This window comes from Heteronotia binoei, chromosome 15 (assembly GCF_032191835.1).
Source record: "Heteronotia binoei isolate CCM8104 ecotype False Entrance Well chromosome 15, APGP_CSIRO_Hbin_v1, whole genome shotgun sequence".
In the NCBI taxonomy this organism is placed as follows: Eukaryota; Metazoa; Chordata; class Lepidosauria; order Squamata; family Gekkonidae; genus Heteronotia; species Heteronotia binoei.
Window position 1 is genome coordinate 45,378,964 of NC_083237.1, and position 24,516 is coordinate 45,403,479.

At 47.6% G+C, this 24,516-nt stretch overlaps 1 protein-coding gene and 1 long non-coding RNA gene across 2 annotated transcripts; one reads left to right on the forward strand and one right to left on the reverse strand.

Annotated features, from left to right (window-relative positions):
* Window positions 1-2,056: 2,056 nt before the first annotated feature.
* On the reverse strand, window positions 2,057-20,092 carry IRF3 (interferon regulatory factor 3). Its single transcript, XM_060255574.1, has 10 exons — window positions 19,951-20,092; window positions 18,747-18,968; window positions 16,444-16,618; window positions 16,243-16,325; window positions 16,030-16,084; window positions 13,402-13,512; window positions 12,841-12,957; window positions 9,407-9,775; window positions 5,472-5,596; window positions 2,057-2,897 (listed from the first exon to the last, which is right to left on the reverse strand). The coding sequence occupies exons 2-10, from the start codon at window positions 18,909-18,911 to the stop codon at window positions 2,676-2,678; spliced, it is 1,422 nt and encodes a 473-aa protein (XP_060111557.1). The 5' UTR covers window positions 18,912-18,968; window positions 19,951-20,092; the 3' UTR covers window positions 2,057-2,675.
* LOC132583861 (uncharacterized) lies at window positions 19,758-21,520 on the forward strand. Its single transcript, XR_009556223.1, has 3 exons — window positions 19,758-20,128; window positions 20,360-20,584; window positions 21,368-21,520. It is a non-coding gene; the product is annotated as an uncharacterized LOC132583861 (long non-coding RNA).
* The last annotated feature ends 2,996 nt before the right edge of the window (window positions 21,521-24,516 follow it).

A 24,516-nucleotide genomic window follows, 5' to 3' on the forward strand; every position in this document is an offset into this window, starting at 1 on the left:
GCTTTCTTTCCACCTCTCCCTCCCTCTATTTGCCTTCCTCCCTTGCAGCTCTCAAACATCTGTTTAAGCTATGTGGCTCTTACATTAAGCAAGTTTGGCCACCCCTGTCCTAGAGGTTGTCCCAACACTGTATGGAGGCTCCTAAAATTGCAGCCCTCCCTCCCCCAAGCATAATTTTCTCCCTTTACGGGAGGGCATGGGAGCTCCTTTGTTCCTTGGGGGCCCTAGGGATGCCAGCCTCTAGGTGGGACCTGGGGATCCCCAGGAATTGCAGCTCATTTTCAGACTACAGAGATCAATTCTTAGGAGAAAATGGATGTTTTAGAGGGTGGACTCTGAAGCATTGTACCCCACTGATCTCCCTGCCCCTTCCCAGGCTCCACCCCCAAATCTTCAGTTTCCAGACATAGATCTGGAAGCCCTACCTCCCGTCCCTTCCAGTGGCCGAGGTGGACCTGGCAACCTTTCCTGACCGCAGTGGACTGTTTTTCCGTGCTCTTTTCTTCACCATTCTTTTCGCCATCAAGTCAAGCTGACTTCTGGCAACCCCTAGTGGGGCTTGAAGGCAAAGAGATGTTCAGAGGTGGCTTGCCATTGCCTGCCTCTGTGTCATGACCATTGTTCCCTCTAAGCTGAGTTAGTGTGAGCTAGCTCACAGATTTTTAGCCTCCAGCTCACACATTTTTGCCTTAGTTCAGGAAGGATGGTCCCAGAGCACACTAATTTATGCAGCAGCTCACAACTTTCATGCCAGTGGCTCACAAAGTAGAATTTTTGCTCACAAGACTCTGCAGCTTAGAGAGAACATTGGTCATGACCCTGCTATTCCTTGGGGGCCTCCCTTCCAAATACTAATCAAGGCCGGCCCTGCTTAGCCTATGAGGGCATGTCTAGCTTTAGAAAAAATAGAGTGGATTTCTGTCTTGCCTTTCACTCAGAGTCTGAGTGCTTTACAATCTCCTTCCAGTTTAGTGTAGTGGTTAAGTGCCTGGACTCTTGTCTGGGAGAACCGGGTTTGATTCCCCACTCCTCCACTTGCAACTGCTAGCATGGCCTTGGGTCAGCCATAGCTCTCGTAGGAGTTGTCCTTGAAAGGGGAGCTGCTGTTAGAGCTCTCTCAGCCCCACCTATCTCACAGGGTGTCTGTTGTGGGGCGGGGGGAAGGTAAAGGTGATTGTGACTGCTCTGAGACTTGAGATTCAAAGTATAGGGTGGGATATAAATCCAATATCATCATCTTCCCTTCCTCTCCCCGCACTATAAAGTAGGCAGGGCCTTGAGAGAACTACTCTTGAGATAACAGCTGAGAGGACCGTGACTGACCTAAGGTCACCCCATCAGCTTTATGTGGAAGAATGGGGAATGAAACCTGTTTCTCCCAGATTAGAGTCCATATTCTTAAGCACTACACCAAACTGGCTCTCTTCAGGTGACAAAAAAAATGCCTTGTAAATACATGTCTGGAAGGGGGGGGGGGGCAGTGGGTGTGGGTAGAAGACAGTAAGCCTGGCCACGTAGCTGGAATTTGGTGTTCCAAGTGTTCAGTGGCAGTTGGGGGGGAGGAGAAGCAGGATTTTGTTTTAAAAAGCAGACTAGAGGAGGAAATGGCCTCAGGCTGCAGCTCCCACAAGCTGGACATGCAGGCAGCCAGTGTGTTGTTGTGAAGTAGAAAACTGCACTTCAAGGTGGCTGCGTTATTGTTGTGGTTCCTGGCAAAATGAACTTAAATAGGATGTAGAAGGGCAATAGCAGTTGAAGCGCTTGTTTTAGAGTCCTGTTGCTATTGGGGCTCTCAACGTTAACCAAACTCCTTTCAACTGTTTGCTTGTTCTTTCTTCCAAATCATGGGTTGAAACGCTGTGAATCTGTAGGGTCATCTCTACTAGGCCCCATGCAACAGATTCAGAACTGGCTGGCTGCAAGCTCCCAGTCTGATAAAGATGAGTTTGAATAGTAAGGGGAAAGTGGAGGAAGAGGCCCTGCTTCGGCAGAGAGGGTGGGATATAAATCCGATAAACTAAAAGAAAATGGTAAAAAATGAATTCTGAGCCCAATCTAACTGCTTAAAAGAGTTTATTGAAGAAAATGCAGCGCGGAACAAGGTTTTCTTAAACACTTCAACAGAAGGAAGCAAGAACTTGAACAGCAGACAGCACAGAAGAAAAGGGAGAGCCAAAACGGTAAGCAGAGCCAGAAAGAAAAGGAAAAATGGAATCTGAAGTATCACAATAATGAAGAACCTTAAAAGCAAGTGAGAAAGATTTTTGTTTAGGGGGGAAAACACTGCATCATTGAGGGCTTAAAATGTTTATTCAGAGCTGAGATTTCTGAGATCCATTTTAAAAATAACTAACCCCTGAACAATACTGACCAAACTCCTCTGTACCTTTCCCTTAACACACCCTGAGTGCAAACAACAGAAGCAGTAGTAAAAAAAATACAGCATAACTGGATTAGTTATAGGAAGTGGCTTTTCCTATGCTTGGCTTCTGACAGGAGTGCAGTGAGTACTACTAATGAGTGGTGATTCTGAAAGTGAAACAAGTAAGTGTATACTGAGTTGCTCTGAGTAAAATCAACTGCCCCATTAGAAGGATGACTAAGGAACAGCTGCCATCACCTTAAGGAGGGAGAGGGGGCGGGGCTGCAGTTCAGCTGGCTGAATGGTCCCTTCCTCATGCCACAGGTGATGAGAAGGGCCCAAAGGGAGTGTCAGGTGTGACTGAAATAGCCACAGCTTGCACATCCATCCTCTCCTCCCAGTCTCTCAGGCACTCCAAAAGGGTAGAGTCCTGCAGCGAGTCTGATATCCTCAGGTCTGGTTCAGCTCCGTTCAACGACGACGCCCCATTTGCCTTGCTCAGTTCGTGAAGCATTTCAAACACCTTGGGGATGACCTGGATGGGGGCAATAAAGCCAGGAGGAACAGATCACAGACTGCATTAATTCCTGGGGCTGCAAAGCCTTGTTCTCTCACAGAATATCTTCAAAGTACCTCATCTTTATCCTCAGCCTGTAACATGTTTCCACGTTCGTCTCAGTACCGCAAGGCAGAAAGGGGGAGCAGGGGGCAGAGGCAGGTTTTTGCTAGGCTGGTGTTCGCCTGTTCACAGCAAATGCTAGTATCACTGTGATGAACTAGACTGGAGTGAACTTTGTGAGCTGCATGGAGTGTCTTTACAGGTATGATGTCCTATGGCTGGTGGAGTATGTGGGTAAATATGGGGCAGAAGGAAATCACAATTGCAAAACACGGACCAAAAGGCTATGAATTTAACAGCCTGTCATTTCTACAGAAAGCCGAAATGTGTACAAGAGAAACAAGAACTGAAACAAGAACTCTTAGTGGGGGGTGGGGGGGAGTGGGAGGTATTTGTATTTTCTAAAAGGAAAGATAGGATGTAAATATTTTAATAATTGTTTTAAAAAGTAGGGTCCCAATGGATCAGAGCAGTGTTCCGTCTTGTCCAGAAACCTCACGCTGGCCAACTAGCCGTCAAAAGGCCAATGAACGGGGCACAGAGGCCAAGGCGTTCCCCTAATGATGCCTCCATAGGTTGCGGAGGTTCCAGTTTGGTGTAGTGGTTAAGTGTGCGGACTCTTATCTGGGAGAACCGGGTTTGATTCCCCACTCCTCCGCTTGCACCTGCTGGAATGGCCTTGGGTCAGCCATAGCTCTGGCAGAGGTTGTCCTTGAAAGGGCAGCTGCTGTGAGAGCCCTCTCAGCCCCACCCACCTCACAGGGTGTCTGTTGTTGGGGAGGAAGGCAAAGGAGATTGTGAGCTGCTCTGAGATTCGAAGTGGGAGGGCGGGATAAAAATCCAATATCATACTGAAAACATCCTCAGCGAACAGAGGACTATTTTTCTGTGGCTGTTCATTCCCAAGTCTCACGCTCTCTGATTCCAGAGGGGTGGCTTTCTTAGTCTGGTGCTTCAGAACACGTGGCATAAGCAAGACCAATGGATTTCTTGTGTGCCTACCCAGACGGCTTAAACTGGTGAAGAGGAGGGAGTTAAGGAACCGACAGAACAGCCAGGCGGCTGCAGAAATACAAATAAAGGGATGGGGAGGGAGAGGAGGGTTGTCTGGGAAACTGGTCTGGCTGGAGAACAGCACGACAGACGACTGAATGTGGGACAGCAACAGCTGAGCTTCAGCGCAAGCCAGATATGGAGAAGATCTAGTTGGGGGTGGGCTAATGATCCTGGAAGCAAGGACTCCTGGCCCCGTAGGGCAGTGGGGATGGGGGCCTGTGAGTTTCCAGCCTAAGAGAAACTCCTCAAAACTGTTGTCCTCCTTAGACCTGGCAGATGTTTCTTCTAATACTGTTGTGAGCTTCTGCAAACAAAGATTTTATAGATCTTTAATAGATTTTTTTCTCATTCAGATAGGAAGATGAAAGAGCCTCTGCCTCTTGTGCATTTTGCACAAGGCCAGCAGCCTGCTAATACTATGGGAATTTAACAGTAGATGTATCAAATTTTCTGATTCCATAGCCATTAATTGGTAAGTGCTGTTGGTATGGACAGATGTTTTAAGAACAACAACCATGTTTCAAATTTTCTGTGTTCTGCCACTGTCCTACATTCAGGCTTTTAAAAATCCACATTAAGCAGTATTATTATTTTTCCACTGTTGGGAAGAGAATACAAGTACTTTCAGAATTCTTCTGCCCGAAGTGCTGGAACTCATTGCTTATGGAGCAAGATTTGAGTCCAGTAGCCCCTTTAGGACCAACAAGATTCCCAGGGTGTAGGCCAGAGGTTCCAACTCATTTTTTGTGAGGACCGGATCTGACCTAAATGAGACCTTGTTGGGCCAGGCCATGGGTGTGCCTATTTAAGATTAGGTAGCAGAGATACAAACACAAGCACACAAATATATATTTTAAAAAACTTAGAACATACTTAAAATGTGAGCACTCATTGGTCTTAAAGATGCTTTCTTTGTATTTCTCCCATGGGAACCAGCTCTGGCTCTTTCCTCAGCCAATAGATGGAAGAGAAGCTTGGCTCAGTAGCTCTGCAGTGCAATTGAGAGAACCTGGCAAAGCAAGCTATTCCTCCCCCCTTCCTCCCCGAGGGAGGAGCCTCAACCAATGGAGAAAACAGGTTATGCTCTGTACCTCCTGTACAATTGAGCAAGCCTTTCAAAGCAAGCTGTTTTGTGGAAGGAAGCAAGAAAGAGGGAGAAGGAAGCAGATGAAAGCCAGTTGGGGGCCTGATTTGGCCCCCAAACTGCATGTTTGACACCCCTGGTATACGCTTTCAAGGGGTCAAAGGCCTTTTCAGATATCTGACAAAGGAAACATCGACTCTCTAAACTATTCTCCCTGGAGCTAGGTTATTAACCCACATTAAATTTGCTTCAGTCTGCACACCTAGATGTTTTCTTATGAGTAAAAAAAAAAAAAAAAAGGAGCACAAAAGCAGGGTACTGTGGAAAACAACAAACCTGAAGACACGTACCTGTACCATGACCAGTTTTTTCTTCCAAAGGCGTTTGGGATCAGGATCAGGCCAATCCTCCCCAAAACATAACCATAGAGTATAGTTAGGGGAGCCATTGCGTCCCTCCAGGAATTCAATCAGTTCTGTAATGGAAAAGGGGGGAAAAAAATGTTTTTCTCTGCTCCCTGTTGTTCCACCAGATGATGAGATGGGAGACTTCCTTGGTGGTTATCCCATCCAGTTCGAGTGGTTCTTCAGTGGAACAGGCTTCCTCGGGACGTGGTGGGCTCTCCTTTGGAGGTTTTCAAACAGAGATGAGATGGCCATCTGACAGCAATGCTGATCCTGTGGACTTAGGCCAATCATGAGAGGGCATGAAAGGTGGCATCAGTGCTTAGTTCTTGTGGCCCATTCTTAAAAACATAAGAGAAGCCATGTTGGATCAGGCCAATGGTCCATCCAGTCCAACACTGAATCCAGTCCAAGCCCTCCAACTGTTGCCCCCCCAGCACCAAGAATACAGAGCATCCCTGCCCCAGACAGAATTCCAACAATATGATGTGGCTAATAGCCACTGTTGGACCTCTGTTCCATATGTTTATCCAGTCCCCTCTTCTTATATTGTGACTGTGAGCTAGGGTGGCCATAATGTCTGAAGGCCAGCCAGGAACACCTTTGGGGGGGGGAAGGTAGGGGTGCGACCCAGGGGGATCGTTGTGGGACCCAGGGGGCCAGCACAGCGGCACGCCGAAGCAGCCTGTCACTAATAACACAGGTCGAGATGCAGGACAGGAACCCGGAAGTGACCGACAGGCTGCTTCAGCGTGCCGCTGCGCCGGCCCCCTGGGCCCCACAATGATGGGACCGATGCCACAGGGACGGGCTCGAAACACTCTATAACCCCTCAAAAGAACAGCAGTCTAGCTCGCTTCCCCCGAGCCCTGCCGCCATAAGCCTCAAGGGGGCTCATTTCGCGGCATCTCCCGGCGGGAGGGTGGCACCCGCACGGGACACATATCAAATGAAAGAGGGGGCGCAGGGCTATCAGAAACAGCTGACGGAGGGAGTCGGGAGACCACCCCACTGGGGGATCCACACCCCGAAAGTGATGAAGGTGGCGCAGATAGAGCCAACAGAGCAAACAGGACAAAATAAATAGGCTGCATTATGCAGCACAGTTGAGAAAGTGCCTTATCCCATATACTGATGAAGTAAATACAGGATCTGAGAACAAAATTGCACCAGAAGACACAAACACAAAGCTCCCTTACACTGAATCAGTGCTTGGGTCCACGAAAGTCAGTATTGTCTAGTCCAGTCACAAACACAAAGCTCCCTTACACTGAATCAGTGCTTGGGTCCACGAAAGTCAGTATTTTCTAGTCGAGTCACAAACACAAAGCTCCCTTACACTGAATCAGTGCTTGGGTCCACCAAAGTCAGTATTGTCTAGTCCAGGGGTGGCCAGAGGGAGGGAGGGAGGGAAGGAAGGGAGGAGGGAGGGAAGGAAGGAAGGAGGGAGGAGGGAGGGAAGGAAGAAAGGGAGGAGGGAGGGAAGGAAGGAGGGAAGGAAGGAAGGGAGTAGGGAAGGAAGGAAAGAAAGGGAGGGAAGGGAGGAGGGAGGGAGGGAAGAAAGGAGGGAGGAAGGAAGGGGGGAGGGAGGGAAGGAAGGCCCCCTCCACCCGCTTTCGGCCCCCTCCCTCCCTGCCTGCCTTACCTGTTTCCAGGGCGGCGGAGAGTACGGCGTCGGCAAGGCCGGCGCTGGTCACTGGAGGGCCTCCAGCGACCAGCGCCGGCCTCTCCGACGCCCTCCCCGGCCTCCGCCTGCACTGGAAGCCCGCGCGCGGGGCCCTGCGGCGGTGGCGGAGGCCGGGGAAGCGTCGGAGAGGCCGGTGCTGGTCGCTGGAGGCCCTCCAGCGACCAGCACCGGTCTCTCCGACGCCCTCCCTGGCCTGGACTGGAGGCCCGCGCGCGGGGCCCGGCGGCGGAGGCCGGGGAAGCGGCGGAGAGGCCGGCACTGGTCGCTGGAGGCCCTCCAGCGACCAGCGCCAGCCTCTCCGCCGCTTCCCCGGCCTCCGCCACCGCCCCCGAACCCCGCGCGCGGGCGGGGAAGGCGGCGAGTGAGGGAGGGAGCGTCCCCGTGCACGCGCAGGGACGCTCCCTCCCTCGCCGCCTTCCCCGCCCGCCCGCGCGGCCCCCGGCTCTCTGGCTGGCTAAACCGGGACCTCTAATGGTCCTGGTATAGCCAGCCCGGGAGCCGGGAATTGGGGGCCAGAACCGGGACTTTCCCGGGAGACCGGGACGGTCTGGCCACCCTACAGTGAGCCACCCAGAGTCCGTATGGAGTGGGCGGCATACAACTTGAAGGTAAATAAATATAAATAAAAATGTGCCCAGGGAAATGCTGTGATCCACTTTGGGGTCAGGAAGCAATTTTTCTCCAGGCCAGTTTGGCCAGGAATCCTGGATGTTTTTTGCCATCTTCTGGGCATGGAGCAGGAGTAACTGCAGGTGGCAGTGAGGGAGAGAGGTATTTGTGAATTTCCTGTGTTGTTCAGGGGGTTGGACTAGATGACCCTGGAGGTCCCTTCCAACTCTATGATTTTGTAAGGTGACCTTTTTAGCTTCTGAGATCTGACAAGATCCAGCTAAAAATGCTGGATTTAGGGGCCAGGCTATTATGATAATGATGATTTAAAAACGTTTCTAGGCCGCCTTTCCACTCAACTCAGATTTCTCGAGGCAGCAAACATTAAAACATTTCAAGCATTGAAACAGTGTTTAAAGTACATATCACAACATTTAAAACATTAAAAATATAAAGACATTAAAACGGGGAGCCGGCCAAGTGAGGGTTAGTCCAGGAACGCCAAACAAAACAAGTCTTCAGCAGCTGGTAGAAAACGATAGAGGGAGACAGACGAATCTCCCCAGGGTGTGAGTTCCAAAGTTTTGGTACCACACGGCTTTTTTTTGTAGCAGGAACTCCTTTGCCTATTAGGCCACACACCCCCTGATGTAGCCAATCCTCTAAGAGCTTACACGGCTCTTAGCCCAGGACCCACTGTAAGCACTTGGGAGGATTGGCTACATCAGGGGGTGTGGCCTAATAGGCAAAGGAGTTCCTGCTACAAAAAAAAGCCCTGGTACCATAACTGCCCTTACTTGAGTTGCCACCCAAAGGTTCTATCACTGGGAGGGTCATTGCATGCTATCATGTAGAGCAGATTATTGATGTTGGGTGTGGAAGAGAGATGGAGGAAACGTAGAGATAGGGCCTGAGTTCAACACATTTAAGCTGCACCTCCCAAAGCCGCCTTTCTTTAGATGCTTCTATCCTGCTTTTCTTCCTGATGGGCACACATGAAGCTGCCTGATACTGAATTGGATCCTTGGTCCATCAAAGTAAGTCATGTCTACGCTGACTGGCAGGGGCTCTCCAGGTTCTTGGGCAGAGGTCTTTCACATCCCCTACCACCTCACCTTTTTGTGTACCTATTTAAGATTAGGTAGCAGAGATATAAACGGACAGACAAACATGACTAAAGATTTTTTTAAAAAAACACCTTAAAACATACTTAAAACATTAGCACTTGTTGGTCTTAAAGGTGCTTTCTTTGTATAACTGGGCAAAGGAAGCTCTGGCTCTTTCCCTTTCTCCCCAGGAGACCAGGAGGGGCCTCAACCAATGGGGAAAATCGACATTTTGCTCTGTAGCTCCTGTGCGATTGAGCAAGCCTTGCAAAGCAAGCTGAGATGCAGAAGGAAGCAAGAGAGAAGGAGAAGGAAGCAGACAAGAGCCAGTAGCTTGGGAGGTCTGATTTGGCCTCTGGGCCGCATGTTTGACACCCCTGGTGTGGTCAACACTGCCTTTGATGGACCAAGGTTCTTATTCAGTATAAGACAGCTTTATGTGTTCAGCCCCCAGAGGGTTAGAAGCCATACCATCATACCTTGCACGAACTGCTGCAGGCTGTAAAGGCCACCAAAGCATTCCTTTGGGAGTCCCCCATAACGCATCTCAGCTGTAGGCGTCTCAGAGTGGCTCCAGAAGACACGGCAAGGGCCCAGCCGGGTGCCGCAGAGCAATGGACCTTGGCTGCGGAGTAGCACTCCAGGGGCCAGGCGTTGCAGAATGCGATTGGTGAACGCTGCTTGCACCTGGTCATTCAAGGCAGAGGTGTCAGGCAACATCACAGTTGCTAAATCCGGATAAGTGACCGGGGATCCAGGAGGCACGAAGCACAAGCCCTGCACGTTGCTGAACGTCTCGATGAAGACCTGCCGACCTCTATAATAGACCCGCACTTCGTAATCTGTTTCTAAAGAACAGAAGGAGGGGTTGGGGAGGGGATAAGTGAAGCCCCTTCCAGTATCTTGCATCATTATCTGCAGAAATCACTGTCATTATTCCTCTAAAAAATAAAGCTTGTTCAACCACTAAAAATATTCTTGTGAAAACAGAAGGCCAGAAACGGGCATTTTGCCACTGTGCTGCTCTACCTCCCCACCCTGTTAAAAGAGTGAAATAATTCAATGTCACCTTCCTCTAACAGTCGCAATTGCTCCTTTGTGTAGCCTACAAGATTGCCTTAGGCCTTTTTACAAAGAAGACCTGGAACTGTACACTGGTGTGCAGTTATGATTCATGCATGTAGTGCTACGTCCATGCGTTCCCTTGCATGTGCGCGCATGCTTTGCTGCTTAGAGCCACGTTCTGTGAAGTTTCTAAATAGTAGGAGAAAATCTTCACAACTGGGAATCTGACAACCTTGTTGCAGAAGACTCGGATTTCTGAACAGTACAAATCGCCTTTTTCTGTTGCAGGAACTCCTTTGCATATTAGGCCACACACCCCTGAAGGCCTACTGCAAGCTCCAGGAGGATTGGCTACATCAGGGGTGTGTGGCCTAATAGGCAAAGGTGTTCCTGCTACAAAAAAAGCCCTGATATATTCTTTCAGAACTACACTCCTCCTCCCCCTGCAAAAAAGCTGCACAATTTTTTTTTGTCTGGTCACACCTTAGAAATCTGTCTTGAGCAGAGGTGGCCAAACTGTGGCTCAGGAGTCACATGTGGCTCTTTCATACATATTGTGTGGCTCTCAAAACCCCCACAGCCAGCTTGAAAAATGCATTTAAAGTTGCTTTCTTTCCACCTCTCTCCCATCTTCCTTCTCTCAAACATCTGATGTTCATGTCTTGCAGCTCTCAGACATCTGATGTTTATTCTCTGTGGCTCTTATGTTAAGCAAGTTTGGCCACCCCTGGTCTTGAGAATATCAACTGCCTTTAAGCCTAACCTTTCCTTGCCTTGGCAGTGGAGCCTCATCTCCCCACAGGCTTAGGACTGCCATTTTCTTTTTCAATTGCCACAAAACCGCACCATTTGCAAGGCGAACAGGTGAAATGCTGGCCACAAAGAACTGGTCTTACTAAACCAGTTTGGTGGTTTTCATGTCCGAGGCAGACAAGAGTTCCTTCTAAGCCAGTTATCGGAAAGCCCAGCATTCCAAGCCATGCTTTGATGGATGTGTGGGTAAAAACAGGGTACGTATTTGCCAGGCTGCAGTATGGATATTCGTATTTCTATTGCCCGCCTTCTTCAAGCACTCCTCCTAAGCCACTCGCAACTTCTGGTGAAACCCTGTCAATTGCACACAACAGAGTCCTCCAACTTAAAAGGGGGGGATGGACCCCTTTTAAATATAGGAAAAGTGGACCTCTTAAGTATGCTTCAGAACCTTTCACACCTAAAGCAATGACAGCAATGCTGATCCTGTTAACTTAGGCAGATCATGAGAAGGAGGGCAGGAAGGGTTGCATCAGTGCTTAGTTCTTGTGGCCCTTCCTTACATGCCCAGGGAAATGCTGTTTGCCACTTTGGGGTGAGGGAGCAATTTTTTTCCAGGCCAGTTTTGCCAGGGATCTTGGAGGTATTATTATTATAATCATTATTATTGCCATCTTCTGGGCATGGGACAGGTGTCACTGGGGGGGGGGAGATATTTGTGAATTTCCTGCATTGTGTATGGAGTTGGACTAGATGACCCTGGAGGTCCCTTCCAACTGCATGATTCTATTGAGTCTATTCTATGATTCTATAGGAAGGTATTATGACCAGAGTTCCCTCTAAGCTGAATTAGCATGAGCTAGCTCACAGTTTTTTAGCCTCCAGCTCACACATTTTTGTCTTAGCTCAGGAAGGATGACCCCAGAGCACACTAATTTATGCAGTAGCTCACAACTTTAATGCCAGTATCTCATAAAGTAGAATTTTTGGTCACAAGACTCTGCAGCTTAGAGGGAACATTGATTATGACCCCTGCTAACTAGGCAGAGAATGGCAGAGAATAAAAGCTTGGTCCCCCTAATCTGATACTATCCAATATTACATAGCCTTAATTTAGCAGCAGGATTGCAAAAATTTAAACAGGTGATATTCAGTCCATCCTTGCTGCATCTGTCATTGCAGAAGTTAAAACAGACACAATATGCAGATAATCTGGAGTTCTGACATGTGGGGCCACAAACAGATCGCAGCAGTGGTGCTTCAACATTATATCCCCCCACCCCTCCCCACCTGACTGAGAGTATCAAAAAGAAAAGCGGTGTCTGGCAGGGTGTGCGTGTAAAAAAAACATTTCCTGCTCAGTTCATGATGAAATCCTAGCTGAAGGGAATGAGGCAGTAAGCTGCAAGAGGGCTGCTTATTCCACTCTTCCTTCAAGGAGCTCAGAGAAGCACACATGGTTTTCCCACAGCAACCCCATGAAGTAGGTAAGTCTGAGACTGTGACTGACCCAAGGTGACCCAAGGTAGAGCAGGGATTTGAACGCAGCTCTCCCAGATCCTAGTCAGACACCCTAACCACTGCCCTATACTGGCTCCCTAAGGGGATGAAGAGAGAAAAGAGAATGTATTACAAAATTATGAACACATGGCACCTGGTAATCTTCCGCTATTACAAATTATCTCCAATCAAGATCAGTTCCTCTGGAGAAAATGGCTGATTTGAAGGGGAGGACTCTATGGTATTATACACTGCTGAAGTCCTCCCCCTCCCCAGCCTCCATCCCCAAAAATCTATAGGTGTTTCACAACCTGGACCTGGTAACTCTGTCTTTAGGGTCAGGACTGGCCCTGCCACTAGGGCACTGGCCTTCTGGGAGCGCTGAATTGGGTGCCCCCCAAGTGACTCAATGATGTTACCCATGCAGGCGGGCACCAGAAGTTAGCCGTGCCTAGGGTGCCAGACAGTCTAAGGCTGGCCCTGTTTAGGGTTAGAGGTAGGCCTCTGGAAAACCCATCACCCTGGAAATGGCGACATTACTGTTAGATGCAATCTCAGTTTTGGCCACAAGGGGGCCTGCATCCCAAAAGCTTACCTAGCACATTGGATTTCATGAGCTGCTCCAATGGTGTCAGTGGAGTTGCTGGTGGGGCCTGATCCAAACCAGATGGGGGGAGGCCTACACAGGAAGCTGCATTATCTGTTGCTGGCACTGAACAGAGAACAGAAAAAAAGACGACAGAGTACTTGAGAACTACAGTGATCTACAGGGCTGGAGAAAAACATCCGGTCAGTTTTATAGAGGCATAATGAAATGTTATTTACTTGCTTTGGACGGCAGACTCTATAGCATAATGCCCTGCTCCCCTAGGCTCTTCCTCCACTTCCAAATCTCCAGGAATTTCCCAACCCAGAGTTGGCAACCGAACTAGGTAATGTAGGTGAGATGGCAAGACACAGGAGATAAGAAGGGAAAGGAGAATCCAGAGCGCATACAACCCCACCCCCCTTAAAACAGGCCCCAGGCAGGTAAAGGTGAAAGGTAGGCCCTGGTGAAGACCACTTACTCTAGAGGGAGAAAGGGGGTAGCAGAATGACTGAACACAATGCTTATATCAGGGGTGTGGGATATATCCTCTAGATTCAAAAAGCCTACCAAAATTATTGGTGTACAAGGCTGGTTCCAACGGTATCATCGGGACTGTTGGCGGAGTCAGATCCACACCAGAGTGGGGTAATCCTACATAGTAAGTTGGGTTTTCTGCTCCTGGCACTGAATAGAACATTGTGGAAGGAAGAAAGACAAGAGAACACTTGAGAATTGACAAACGCAAAAGTTCTGGAATGGCATAGCGAGACCCAGCATATGAGCCACAGATGGTGCTGAAGAGGAAGTTTCCTGGATTCCTTTGGAGGACATTAAATATGGGGGGTGGAGGTCTGGGGGGCAGAGCTGTTTTCTCCGGTCCTTCGCACCAAACCCTTGTTGCCTTTGCAGTTTGGTTGTTGGTAGCACATTTTTAACAGATCTCTGTACTGTAAGAAAAAGTGTGAGAAGCCCTGGACTCTCATCTGTTGAATGAACAATTTTTTAGTGATTTGCTATTAAAATTGTGTGTCCCATCTAGAACAGTTCTGCATCCTACCAGTGGTACGCATACCACTGGTTGAAAACCACTGACCTAAGGGACTGGGAACAAGTAGACGATTGGGGAGGAGAGATAGAGAGCACTAAAAATATTTGAAACAGGATCATATGTTGAAGGTGAAGGCTAAAGGTAGGTCCTTGGCTTGAAATGCTCAGAACCACTTAAGAGTGGCAGGATTATTAAATGCGAGTCCAGTTTTGGCTACAAGCAGGATTGGATAAAGACTCTGGATCTGAAACAGCATACTAAAATTACTGGCTCCCAAGATCAGCTCCCAAAGGACTAGGGGTGGAGTCAGATCCAAAACAAATGGGGACAAGCCTATGCAGTAAACTGGATTTTCTGCTCCCAGCACTGGATTGCAGCAACACTACAGGAGAGAGAAAGACAGTATAATGCTTGAGGACCAAAGTATGCAGAGTTCTGTACCCCAAGGCTTTTGGCACACAACAGTCAGATTTCTTGGGGAAAGAAGAGTGATCTAGTGCATTGGGGTAGGTGGCACTAAAGATCAAGACTCTGGGGTCCCTTTGGAGGGCAAAGAATACCATGGGGATGGAATGCAGGACTCTCTCCACTTGGCAGTTTGCTGGAATGAAAGCAGATTCTCCATGGTGGAAGGATGTCACAATGTACAGGTCCAAGTGGGCACAGCCATGTTGGTCTGAAGCAACAGAACAAGGTTTGAGTCCAGTGGCACCTTTAAGACTAACAAAGTTTAATTCTGGGTGCAAATTTCGTGTGCAGGTATCTGATTAAGTGTGCAGGCACATGAAGGGCTTATACCCAGAATTAAACTTTGTTGTTCTTAAAGGTGCCACTGAACCCAAGCTTTGTTAGAATGTTCAGATGTTACTCCTCACTGCACTATTCCTGCCCAACTTCTCTTCCCGCAGGGGTTCATTTCTCATGCTTCCTCTTGAACATAATCTGGTCCCTGATGCAGGACTTCTGTCCCATTTACAGTGCAGTGAGTAGAATTGCACCATGGCTTTGGAATGGCACACTGCTTTGCAGTGTGGTGTTAAGATGCCCAAACCACACACACTTTTGCTAACAGTACGGAGATCTATTCGAAAATATACATGTGGGCTTATGCAGCCTCATGCAGCTACCTTCTTTCAGTTTGGTGTAGTGGTTAAGAGTACGGACTCTTATCTGGGAGAACTGGGTTTGATTCCCCACTCCTCCACTTGCACCTGCTGGAATGGGTCAGCCATAGCTCTCGCTGAGTTGTCCTTGAAAGGGCACCTTCTGTTAGAGCTCTCTCAGCCCCACCTACTTCACAGGGTGTCTGTTGTGGGGGAAGGAGATAAAGGAGATTGTAAGCCGCTCTGAGACTCTGATTCAGAGAGAAGGGCGGGGTATAAATCTGCAGTCTTCTTCAATCGTCTTCTCCATCGGTAGATCACCAACACACACTTCCTTCCACTACAGCCCTTGCACGCCTTCCAAAATGTTATAAAAGCTTCAAGCACAAAATGTTGATGGAAAAGCAGTACACCCGCATGTTTTACTTTTTATCTATTTACTTTCATTGTACACTGCCTCTCTTCCCAATAGGGATGCAAAGGAGCTTACATCATTCTCCTCTCCTTCATTTAATCCTCACAACAACCCGGTAAAGTAGGTCAGGCTGAAAGAAAGTAACCAGTTGAAAGTAATTCCAGTGAGCTTCCATGGTAGAGTGGAGATTCGAACCTGGGTCTTACAGACCCTAGTCTGACACTCTAACCACTGCACCAGGAGTGGCCAAACTTGCTTAACATAAGAGCCATATAGAAAAAACATCAGATGTTTGAGAGAAGAAAGGAAGGAAGGAAATAGATGGGGAAGAAGAGGTAGAAAGAAAGCAACTTTAACTTTGAATGCATTCTCCAAGCTGCCACCTAGCTTGGCTTGAAGACAAATGCCTTCCCCAAGCAAGTCAATGAGGTGGTGGGGGCTTCAAGAGCCACACAATACGTGTGAAAGAACCACACGTGGCTCCCAAGCCACAGTTTGGCCACCCTTGCACTATATCATAGGAGTACAGATCTTGGCGTTGGTACACAAAACACTTCTCATTGACTTCTTTTGATCCCTGTTTTCTCCAGCATCCTATCCAGCCTTGTACCAGACCCCACATTGCTCACCTTGTTCAGAACCGGCCAGGTCCAGGGACTTCAGCACATTTTCTAGTAAGTCATCCTGGAGAAAAGGATGGAGTTGGCTCAAAGTCCTTCATTCTCTCCTCTGCCCCCTATTCATTCCTCCCCTTTGAGCTGCTCTTAGTCATCATTTTGTTTGCATTTCACCATTCCCTGGTTGATTGGAGGGAGGAGTGGGGGAGAAAGAGAGAAACTGACCTGGCAAGGAGGTGAGCTGTCTCCACTTACTCCCAGATTTTTATGCACCCCACAAGCCGCTGGCTGCGCATGGTCATTTGGACCTAGGAGTGAAAATAATACATAAACCATGATGCTTTCCATCTCACCTAGACCATTTGTTCTCCCTTCTGGATTCCCATCAGAAACCCTTCTCCAGATATCTGGCTAGTTTGTCCTTACTGGCAGGACGCTGGATTTCAAACACTTTGTGAGGGTCTTCCGAATCTGTGCTGTTATCGGCTATCATTTTAATCTCTGGCTTTCGGTTCAGGGCAGAGCGGAAGTTTCTTTTCCATTCCGAAGGCGTTGGGACATCAGTCCTTGGATCGTAGCAGCCGCTGGCAGTGGCCCAAGCCTAGAGCAAGGAGAGAAACTTTCCCAAGTCTATAAATGAATTAATGAAGGATAAATTTATTTATTTATTCTTGTTAATTTGTATTCCGCCTTTTCCCGCAAGCAGGCTCAGGGTGGATCACAACAAGAGTTAAAACAATGAAAAATTACAAGCTAAAACCATAAAATACAATAAAACAACACATAAATCAAAGGCGGTGGTTCCCATTGGGTGCATTCTATATATCCATCTATGGCTATTAGCCGTGATGCCAAATGAAGCCTCCATGTTCAGAGGCAGTAACCTAATGAACGCTCATTGTGAGATCAGTACTTTATGCCCTGCTTGTACACCTTCCTGAGGGCATCTGGTTGGCTACTGTGTGAAACAGGATACCAGACCAGATGGACTTATGAGACTTATGGTCTTATGAGAGCCAGTTTGGTGTAGTGGTTAAGTGTGCAGACTCTTATCTGGGAGAACCGGGTTTGATTCCCCACTCCTCCACTTGCAGCTGCTGGAATGGCCTTGGATCAGTCATAGCTCTCTCAGAAGTTGTCTTTGAAAGGGCAGCTTCTGTCAGAGCTTTCTCAGCCCCACCCACCTCACAGGGTGTCTGTTGTGGGGGAAGAAGATAAAGGAACTTGTAAGCCATTCTGAGACTCTGATTCAGAGAGAAGGACAGGGTGTAAATCTGCAGTCTTCTTCTTCTTATCCAACATGGCTGTTCTTAAATCCAGCCCATTAGAAACTTTTGAAATCTCAAGAGTAGAGCATGAAAAATATTACATTGTCCTATTGTTTGTTCCCAGCATTAGATACAGAGCCATTCTGTATCCCGGGGAGGGACGGTGGCTCAGTGGTAGAGCATCTGCTTGGTAAGCAGAAGGTCCCAGGTTCAATCCCTGGCATCTCCAAAAAAGGATCCAGGCAAATAGGTGTGAAAAGCCTCAGCTTGAGACCCTGGAGAGCCGCTGCTAGTCTGAGAAGACAATACTGACTTTGATGGACCAAGGGTCTGATTCAGTATAAGGCAGCTTCATATGTTCATATTCTGTCTCTGAGCATGGAGGTTGTTTAACTATCATGAAAACTGTCAGTAGGACTGTTCTCCCATGAATTTGTCCATTCCAGTTTTCTTTTTAAAAAAATCATATAAACTAGCAGCTGTCATTACATCTTGCTGCAGTATATTCCATACGTTCACTGCAACAGGTTTGGGGCGCCTTCAACTAAACTTTTAAATTTCTGTGAGGCAAATGCAGGCATTTGCTTCCATCCCATAGACCAGAATTCAAAACCAACATTCATCTATACCTAACCTGTAGGTAAGGAGTCCCCAATGAGGCACCCAGGGGTTTTTTTTGTAGCAGGAACTCCTTTGCATATTAGGCCACACACCCCCAGATGTGGTCAATCCTCCTAAAGCTTATAGTAGGCCCTGTAAGCTCTTGGAGGATTGGCTAAATCAGGGGTGTATGGCCTAATATGCAAAGGAGTTCCTGCCACAGAAAAAGCCCTGGTGACACCTGTGGGAGTCCACAAAGTGTTTTTAGAAAGTGGGCAGGGCCAGGTGGAGCTCCTGCCCTGCAAGGCTTCTGCTTGGCTACTGGAGATCTTGATTGGCTGTACAGATCAAAATGTCATTTCAGTGGCAGCAGACACAACAGTGTTGGTTTCATTCTCTTAATCCTTTCCCCTTCTTTCTCCCCTGCACTTTGACTTCCTCTGTCTTTATGTGTATGTGGCTCCGCCTCCTGTGGTGGCCATTTTGTGGTTGTGTCCACCACTTTGTGTCAGAATTCCAAAAGTGCCCAGTGGTTCAAAATGGTTAGGAACCCCTGCTGTAAGGCATTACTGTGATTGTTTAACTCTGGTTGGTGGGCAGAGCACAATATTAAATATGTTATATGGCTCAAGACCTCTGGCTGAAGAAGCTTATTAGTAATAAAGGTAAGGCTATTAAATACATTATTAAATAAAGCTTGCTTTACAGATTTCAACAAATGATGTGCACCAGTTTGAATACTTGGTAGGTATTATTTTTTTAGCAGCAGCTTACGAGTGAAAGATCACCAGAGGTAAAAGGAGAATGTTGTATGTGGTTCCTAAAAGAGTAGGGACACATCCACACAGGTAACAATTTTACCTCAAAGAGCTGGAAATCTTCTGGGGTAGCACTCTGTCGAGACTTGTGCTTCCACGGTATTCGGAACCGGGTCCGTTCTGGGTTCAGCCATGACGCCCCTGGAAATCTCTGGGCATCCAGCTGCTCCAACAGCCAGGGCACTATGAGGGGCCTCTGAGTCCCCATGGGAGATGCTGGATGTGGGGCCCAGGCAGGAGAGCAAATCAGGTGCCACAGTGTAATCTGCTGGGGAGAGAGAAGGAATGACATAATTTGGGTGTGTTTTTTAAGATACATACCAGATGACAAAGCTTGGCTCGGCAGCAACGGCACACACTGGTTTTTTTAACGAGCTTCCCCCCTTCCCAAAATGGGTTCACAGCTTCTTACTTGTTGCCCTCATAATAGCCCTGGGTTATAATATGTTTGCCTGTTTTACAATTGGCCGAGGCTAAACTAGGGTTGCCAAGTCCAATTCAAGAAATATCTGGGGACTTTGAGGGTGGAGCCAGGAGCAAGGCTGTGACAAGCATAACTGAACTCCAAAGGGAGTTCCGGCCAACACATTTAAAGGGACTACTTTTAAAATGCCTTCCCTTCATTGGAAATAATGAAGGATAGCGGCCCCTTCTTTGGGGGCTCATAAAATTGGACCCCCTGGTCCAATCTTTTTGAAACTTGGAGGACATTTTGAGGAGAGGCACTGGATGCTACACTGGATGCCCCCCCCCCAGAGCATCAGATACCCACAGATCAATACTCCATTATCCGCTATGGGAATCGGTCTCCATAGGGAATAATGGAGTGCCCAGCAGACATTTCCCCCCCCCCCTTTCTGATGACCCTGAAGTGGTGGGGGGGGCACCAAACCGGGGAATCCCCTGCCCCCACCTGGGGGATTGGCAATCCTAGGCTAAACGGAGGCCCGGGAGACAAACACACGTCCCAGAGGCGTCCCTCTCCGGGAGGGGGATCCAGAGTTGGCTGTGCGTCTAAAGTCCAAAACCGGCCAGCTGATCCCTTGGAGAATTCAGATTCCAAGGGATTGCGGAAGCGGTTGCGAAACCGGCTTGAATCATCCTTTCCTTCGCCTCCTCGGGTGAGACAGTCGAAATCTGGAAGGGATCGCGTCTATCTTTCCCCCTCCTCCTCCCCCCCCCCTCTCTCTGACTCTCTTCTTCCCAGAGGGAGGGGTCTTCACGGGACACCCCGAGGCAAGACCCACCTGGCAAGGGATTCTTTTCCTCCTCTCCCCGGTGCAACAAAACGCGAGACTTCTCGGACCTCCTAAGGACCACGTGATCAGGAAAAAGTTGGTTTCGATTCCTAAGAACGGGGATTTTTCCGGGCAGCCGCCTCTGAGATCCGAACTCTCCGCCTCCTTGCTGTGTGCAGTTCTCTTGGTGGGACATTTTCCTAGAGGACAGGTTTTTTTAAAGCAAGAGACAATTTTAAAACAGAGGGCATAGCTCATATTAGGATGATTCACAATTTTACAAAATAGTAAGCTTCGGAGTTCCACAGAACTCTTTAATCAGGCTGGAGGTAAAGCAAAACAGAACGGTGCGGGGGGGGGGGAGAAAAAATTATGTTTAGCGCTTCGTGGTAAAAGCTCTCCTCTCCTTTTGAACTAGGATTTGGGAGTCCCAGGTTCGAATCCACGCTGCACATGGAAGCTCACTCTACAGTTGCCAGATCCAGGTTGAGAAACTCCAGGAGATTTGGAGGTGGAGCCTGGGGAGGACAGGGACCTCAGTGGAATACAATGCCAGAGAATCCCCCCTCCAAAGTATCCATTATCCCTTGGTGAACTTGATGTCTGTAGACTGGAGATGAATTCCAGGAGATCCCACCTGGAGGTTGGCATCCCTAAAGCTCACTGGGAAATCTTGGGCTAGTCAGCCCTTTTCAGCCTAACCTACCTCATGGGGTAGGTTAAAATGAAGGAGATGAGAACAAGGTTGTACATCACTTAGAGCACCCATTGAAGATAGAAAGCGGAGTATAAATGTCTAAACTAAACAGGCTTTAAAGAAGAGGGAGCAGAGGAAGTGTCATGCAGAATTAATTAACCTAAGATGTTCTTTGTGCCTAGAATAAACGGTTTAATGTAATTAAGTCTGCATAACACTTCCCATGCTCTCACTGAAGGCTGTACTGAGTGGCAGACAGAACAGCTGCTCCATTGCATCTGTGATGTCTTTTTCCTCTTCTCTCCCTGCCCCCTTTAACATTCAGCTAGGGGGAACTCCAGAGCTTGCTCACTGAAGTCTGAATCTTTTGAAAGGCACTAATCAAAGTATTACTTGTGCTTTGGGATTTAGAAAAAAAAAAGAAGTTTCTCAGGAAACGAGAAGTAGACAGCTGCCTTTCGTGTGTCTGTATCTTGCTTTCATCCAAAATGAACGGGACTGGGCATCTTAAAGGGTGACTTTGGACTTGGATGTGTGTAAAGTGCTGGCAAGCCACAGATTACTTACAGTTCAGAAACATATTTGGGTAAAGGGATAGGGACTGTGTGGACTGTTCTACAGGGTATAGTTCATGCTGTCTGCTGCTGCAAGTTAGCTCCAACAACGTAATTTCTGCATTATTTGACATGCTGTGTTAATGCTTATTCTTTGTCTCTCAACTCTGTGCAGATTTCTGCTTGGTTCCAGATTTCCACAATCCAGATCCTTTTGCATGTTTATTGGACATCCTGTCCTGTTGGTTGCATTAATTTACACTGTGTCATCCACCTTAAGTTCCAGTGAGAAAGGTGGGCTAAAAATAAAATAAATAGATGAAATAAATTGTTAATAGTCCATGTCTGGTAGTGGTGGAAAGTGCATTTAAGCCAATTTATGGCAACCCCATAGCGAGAGCCAGTTTGGTGTAGTGGTTAAGTGTGCGGACTCTTATCTGGGGGAACTGGGTTTGATTCCCCACTCCTCCACTTGCAGCTGCTGGAATGGCCTACCACAGGAGTTGTCCTTGAAACGGCAGCTGCTGTGAGAGCCCTCTCAGCCCCACCCAACTCACAAGGTGTCTGTTGTGGGGGGAGAAGATATTGGAGATTGTGTCTCTGATTCAGAGAGAAGGGCAGGGTATAAATCTACAGTCTAATTCAAGGCAAGAGACAAACAGAGGTGGTTTGCCATTGCCAGCCTCTGTGTAACAGCCTTAGTATTCATTGGTGGTCTCCTATCCAAGTACTAACTTCAGCCAGCCCCTCAGAGATTGGATGAGATCAAGCTAGCCTGGACCATCCAGACCATGATTGCACTAGAGTAGGGCCCATTCAGATACTCCAGTCCACAAAAACTCTACTCTGCAAACACTTATGCTGGAATAAAATCTTGTTAATCTTGAAGGCGCCACTGAAGCCCTTTGCAGATGCAGAGTTCACCTGCACACTAGGAGTCCAGCAACTGTGCATGTCCTGTTTATGTGCATACCATATCCTTGTTTGGACACAGTGGATACCTGGCTCTCCATCTCTTTCTCCATGGAGTCATTCCAGTATTCATTTTTGGCATTTGTAAGTATGTTGCTCCAAGTGTCTTAAAAGACAACTCATGACAGGATGAAGGGATTTCTTTTCATGTTTGTAAGAGATAACAGTAGAGGGTGCTAATGTCCAATATTTACTGGTAGCTTTTATGATTTGTTTGTTTGATTAAAACACATATGCAGGAACACAGGTTGAATCCAGGGCCTAACCAGCTGGCTGGAGAATTTGGAAAGATTCTTTTCAACAGTCTTTTTGCTGCCCCAGCTCTTTTTCAAACAGATGTGACTCCAAGCACCTGCTTTCCCTTAAACAAATAAATTACACAAATGGAGAAGACAATACAGACATAGATTTCAAGCCGCCTCTTCTAAAGTGGCACTGGATCCCTAAGATTCCCCCTGTGTTTGAAAACAGACCCATGGGGGAGGGGGCACCGCACATGAATCTCATTGCAAGTGAGATCTCTGCTGTGCTTTCCTTGTGAAAGCCAGGAGAGTCACAAGACGCTCTTTGTCATGTTGTGAAGTGGTGCTCATGTCTAGACTGATTCTTTGCTTTCTTTCCCTGACAAGGAATATTGATACAGAAAGATATGGCTGGATTAATCACCAACCACAAGGAGTATTCTCCGGAGCAAAGCCCAAACCAGGCTTTTGAGGAATTGTATGGGATGCATTTTTCTGCTCCCATTTTTTCCAGGGTAAAGAGATATGTTTTCAAATGAGGAAAGTGCCTTTATGTGCAATTGTGCCAGTGTAAGCATGGGGAAAGAGCACTGATTTGTGCCATTGTGAGCATGGGGAAAGAGCACCCATTATAGCTGAGAAGGAATGACCCTTCAGAACAGCATTAGGCTCCCAAGCCACAGTCTTTAGTTCAGCATGATGGGACCAGGGCCCAAATCATCTCATGCCATCCAGTAACTAGAGTGGGTTCTGCAATGCAGGCACCACAATGATTGTCTAAACTGTTTGCTCTTCCTTCCAGTTAGAAATGCCCCTATCCCAATGTGGTTTAGTAGTTGGAGTGTCACGGGTTTTTTGCCCATTCCCTCATTGGTTGTTGGAATAGAATGTAGTAGTTTGTTGTTGTTTTTTTAAAAGACAACAGTTGACCTGTTGGTGAGTGTGGTTGGGAAGAAGACAGCAGAAAAAAATAGCAAAAAATATAATTCCGTGTATGAGACTGTAAGCTATTTGTCAAGCATTTTGGAAATTCTGTGTTCTGATCTCTTTCCAGTCCAACCAATGATTATGAGCCAGCTAGCAGAATCTGAAACAACACTTCAGTTTTTGTTTATATGACATGGTTTGCCAGGGAGTGTGGACAAAGTTTAATGTGGGCAGTTAGAACGGGGCAGGGAGGGAGATAGGACAAGAAATGGTTAGTTGGAAAAGTAGGTTTTTGGCCAGCAAAAGAAAGGTGATTTTTTCCCCCCTTGCATACTATAAAAAACAGCAGCTTAGCTCATTTGAAGTAAGCTAAGTTGTACACTATGGGACTTGCTCCCAAGTACACAATCCTATGGGTTCCTGCCCTGTGTACACATACTAGAGCCCCACTACTGAACATGGTAGGACTTGCTGCCGAGTAAACACAATACAAGCACTGTAAGGTTGGATTTCCAAAAGAATGCACGTTTGCTGGTGCACACCCCTATTGAACTGGAAGAAGTTTCTTATTCGCAGAATTTAGAGGAGCCCTTTGACGCAGCATTGGGCTCTGATTAGACATCTCCTGCTCTTTCAAATAGCTGCTTATGGGCAAAATTTCAAGAGTCCTCCATTGCCTGTTCTCTCTGCAAGCACGCAAATTCCTGTGTCTGTTGAGTTGGCTATCATGCAACCGTTGAACCACATAGAAGACCTAGGCTGGTCTCCGTTTTCCTATCCACAGCTTGTATTTTCTGAGTAGAGGACACAATGCTGTTACAGCCCACAACTCCTGTATTTATATATTGGTTGTAAATATCATGTTTTGTTTCCCAAAGGAAAGTGGCTTATATCATTTTTTCCTCCTCCATTTTATCCTCATGGCATCCCTGTGAGGCAGGTTAGACTGCAAGGCTAGCCCTAGGCTACCCAGAGAGGGGTTCCATGGCTAAGTGTGAACTGGGATCTACTAGAAGGTACTCTGACACTCTAACCCAGGGGTGACCAGGCTTGCTTAATGTAAGAACTGCATAGAATAAACATCAGGTTTTTGAGAGCCGGAAGGAAGGAAGACGGGGAAGGGGGAGAGAGGTGGAAAGAAAGCAACTTTAACTTTAAATGCATTCTCCAAGTTGCCAGTTGG

Bases quoted from the DNA above. Each gene is read 5' to 3' on its own strand.
- IRF3 (XM_060255574.1), bottom strand. From the start codon at position 18,911: ATGGGGACTCAGAGGCCCCTCATAGTGCCCTGGCTGTTGGAGCAGCTG. The intron at 16,619-18,746 runs GTAAAATTGTTA...TCCTTGCTCTAG, and splicing joins AAGATTTCCAGCTCTTTGAG to GCTTGGGCCACTGCCAGCGG. The intron at 13,513-16,029 runs GTGAGCAATGTG...ATTCAGTGCCAG, and splicing joins CCTGGCCGGTTCTGAACAAG to GAGCAGAAAACCCAACTTAC.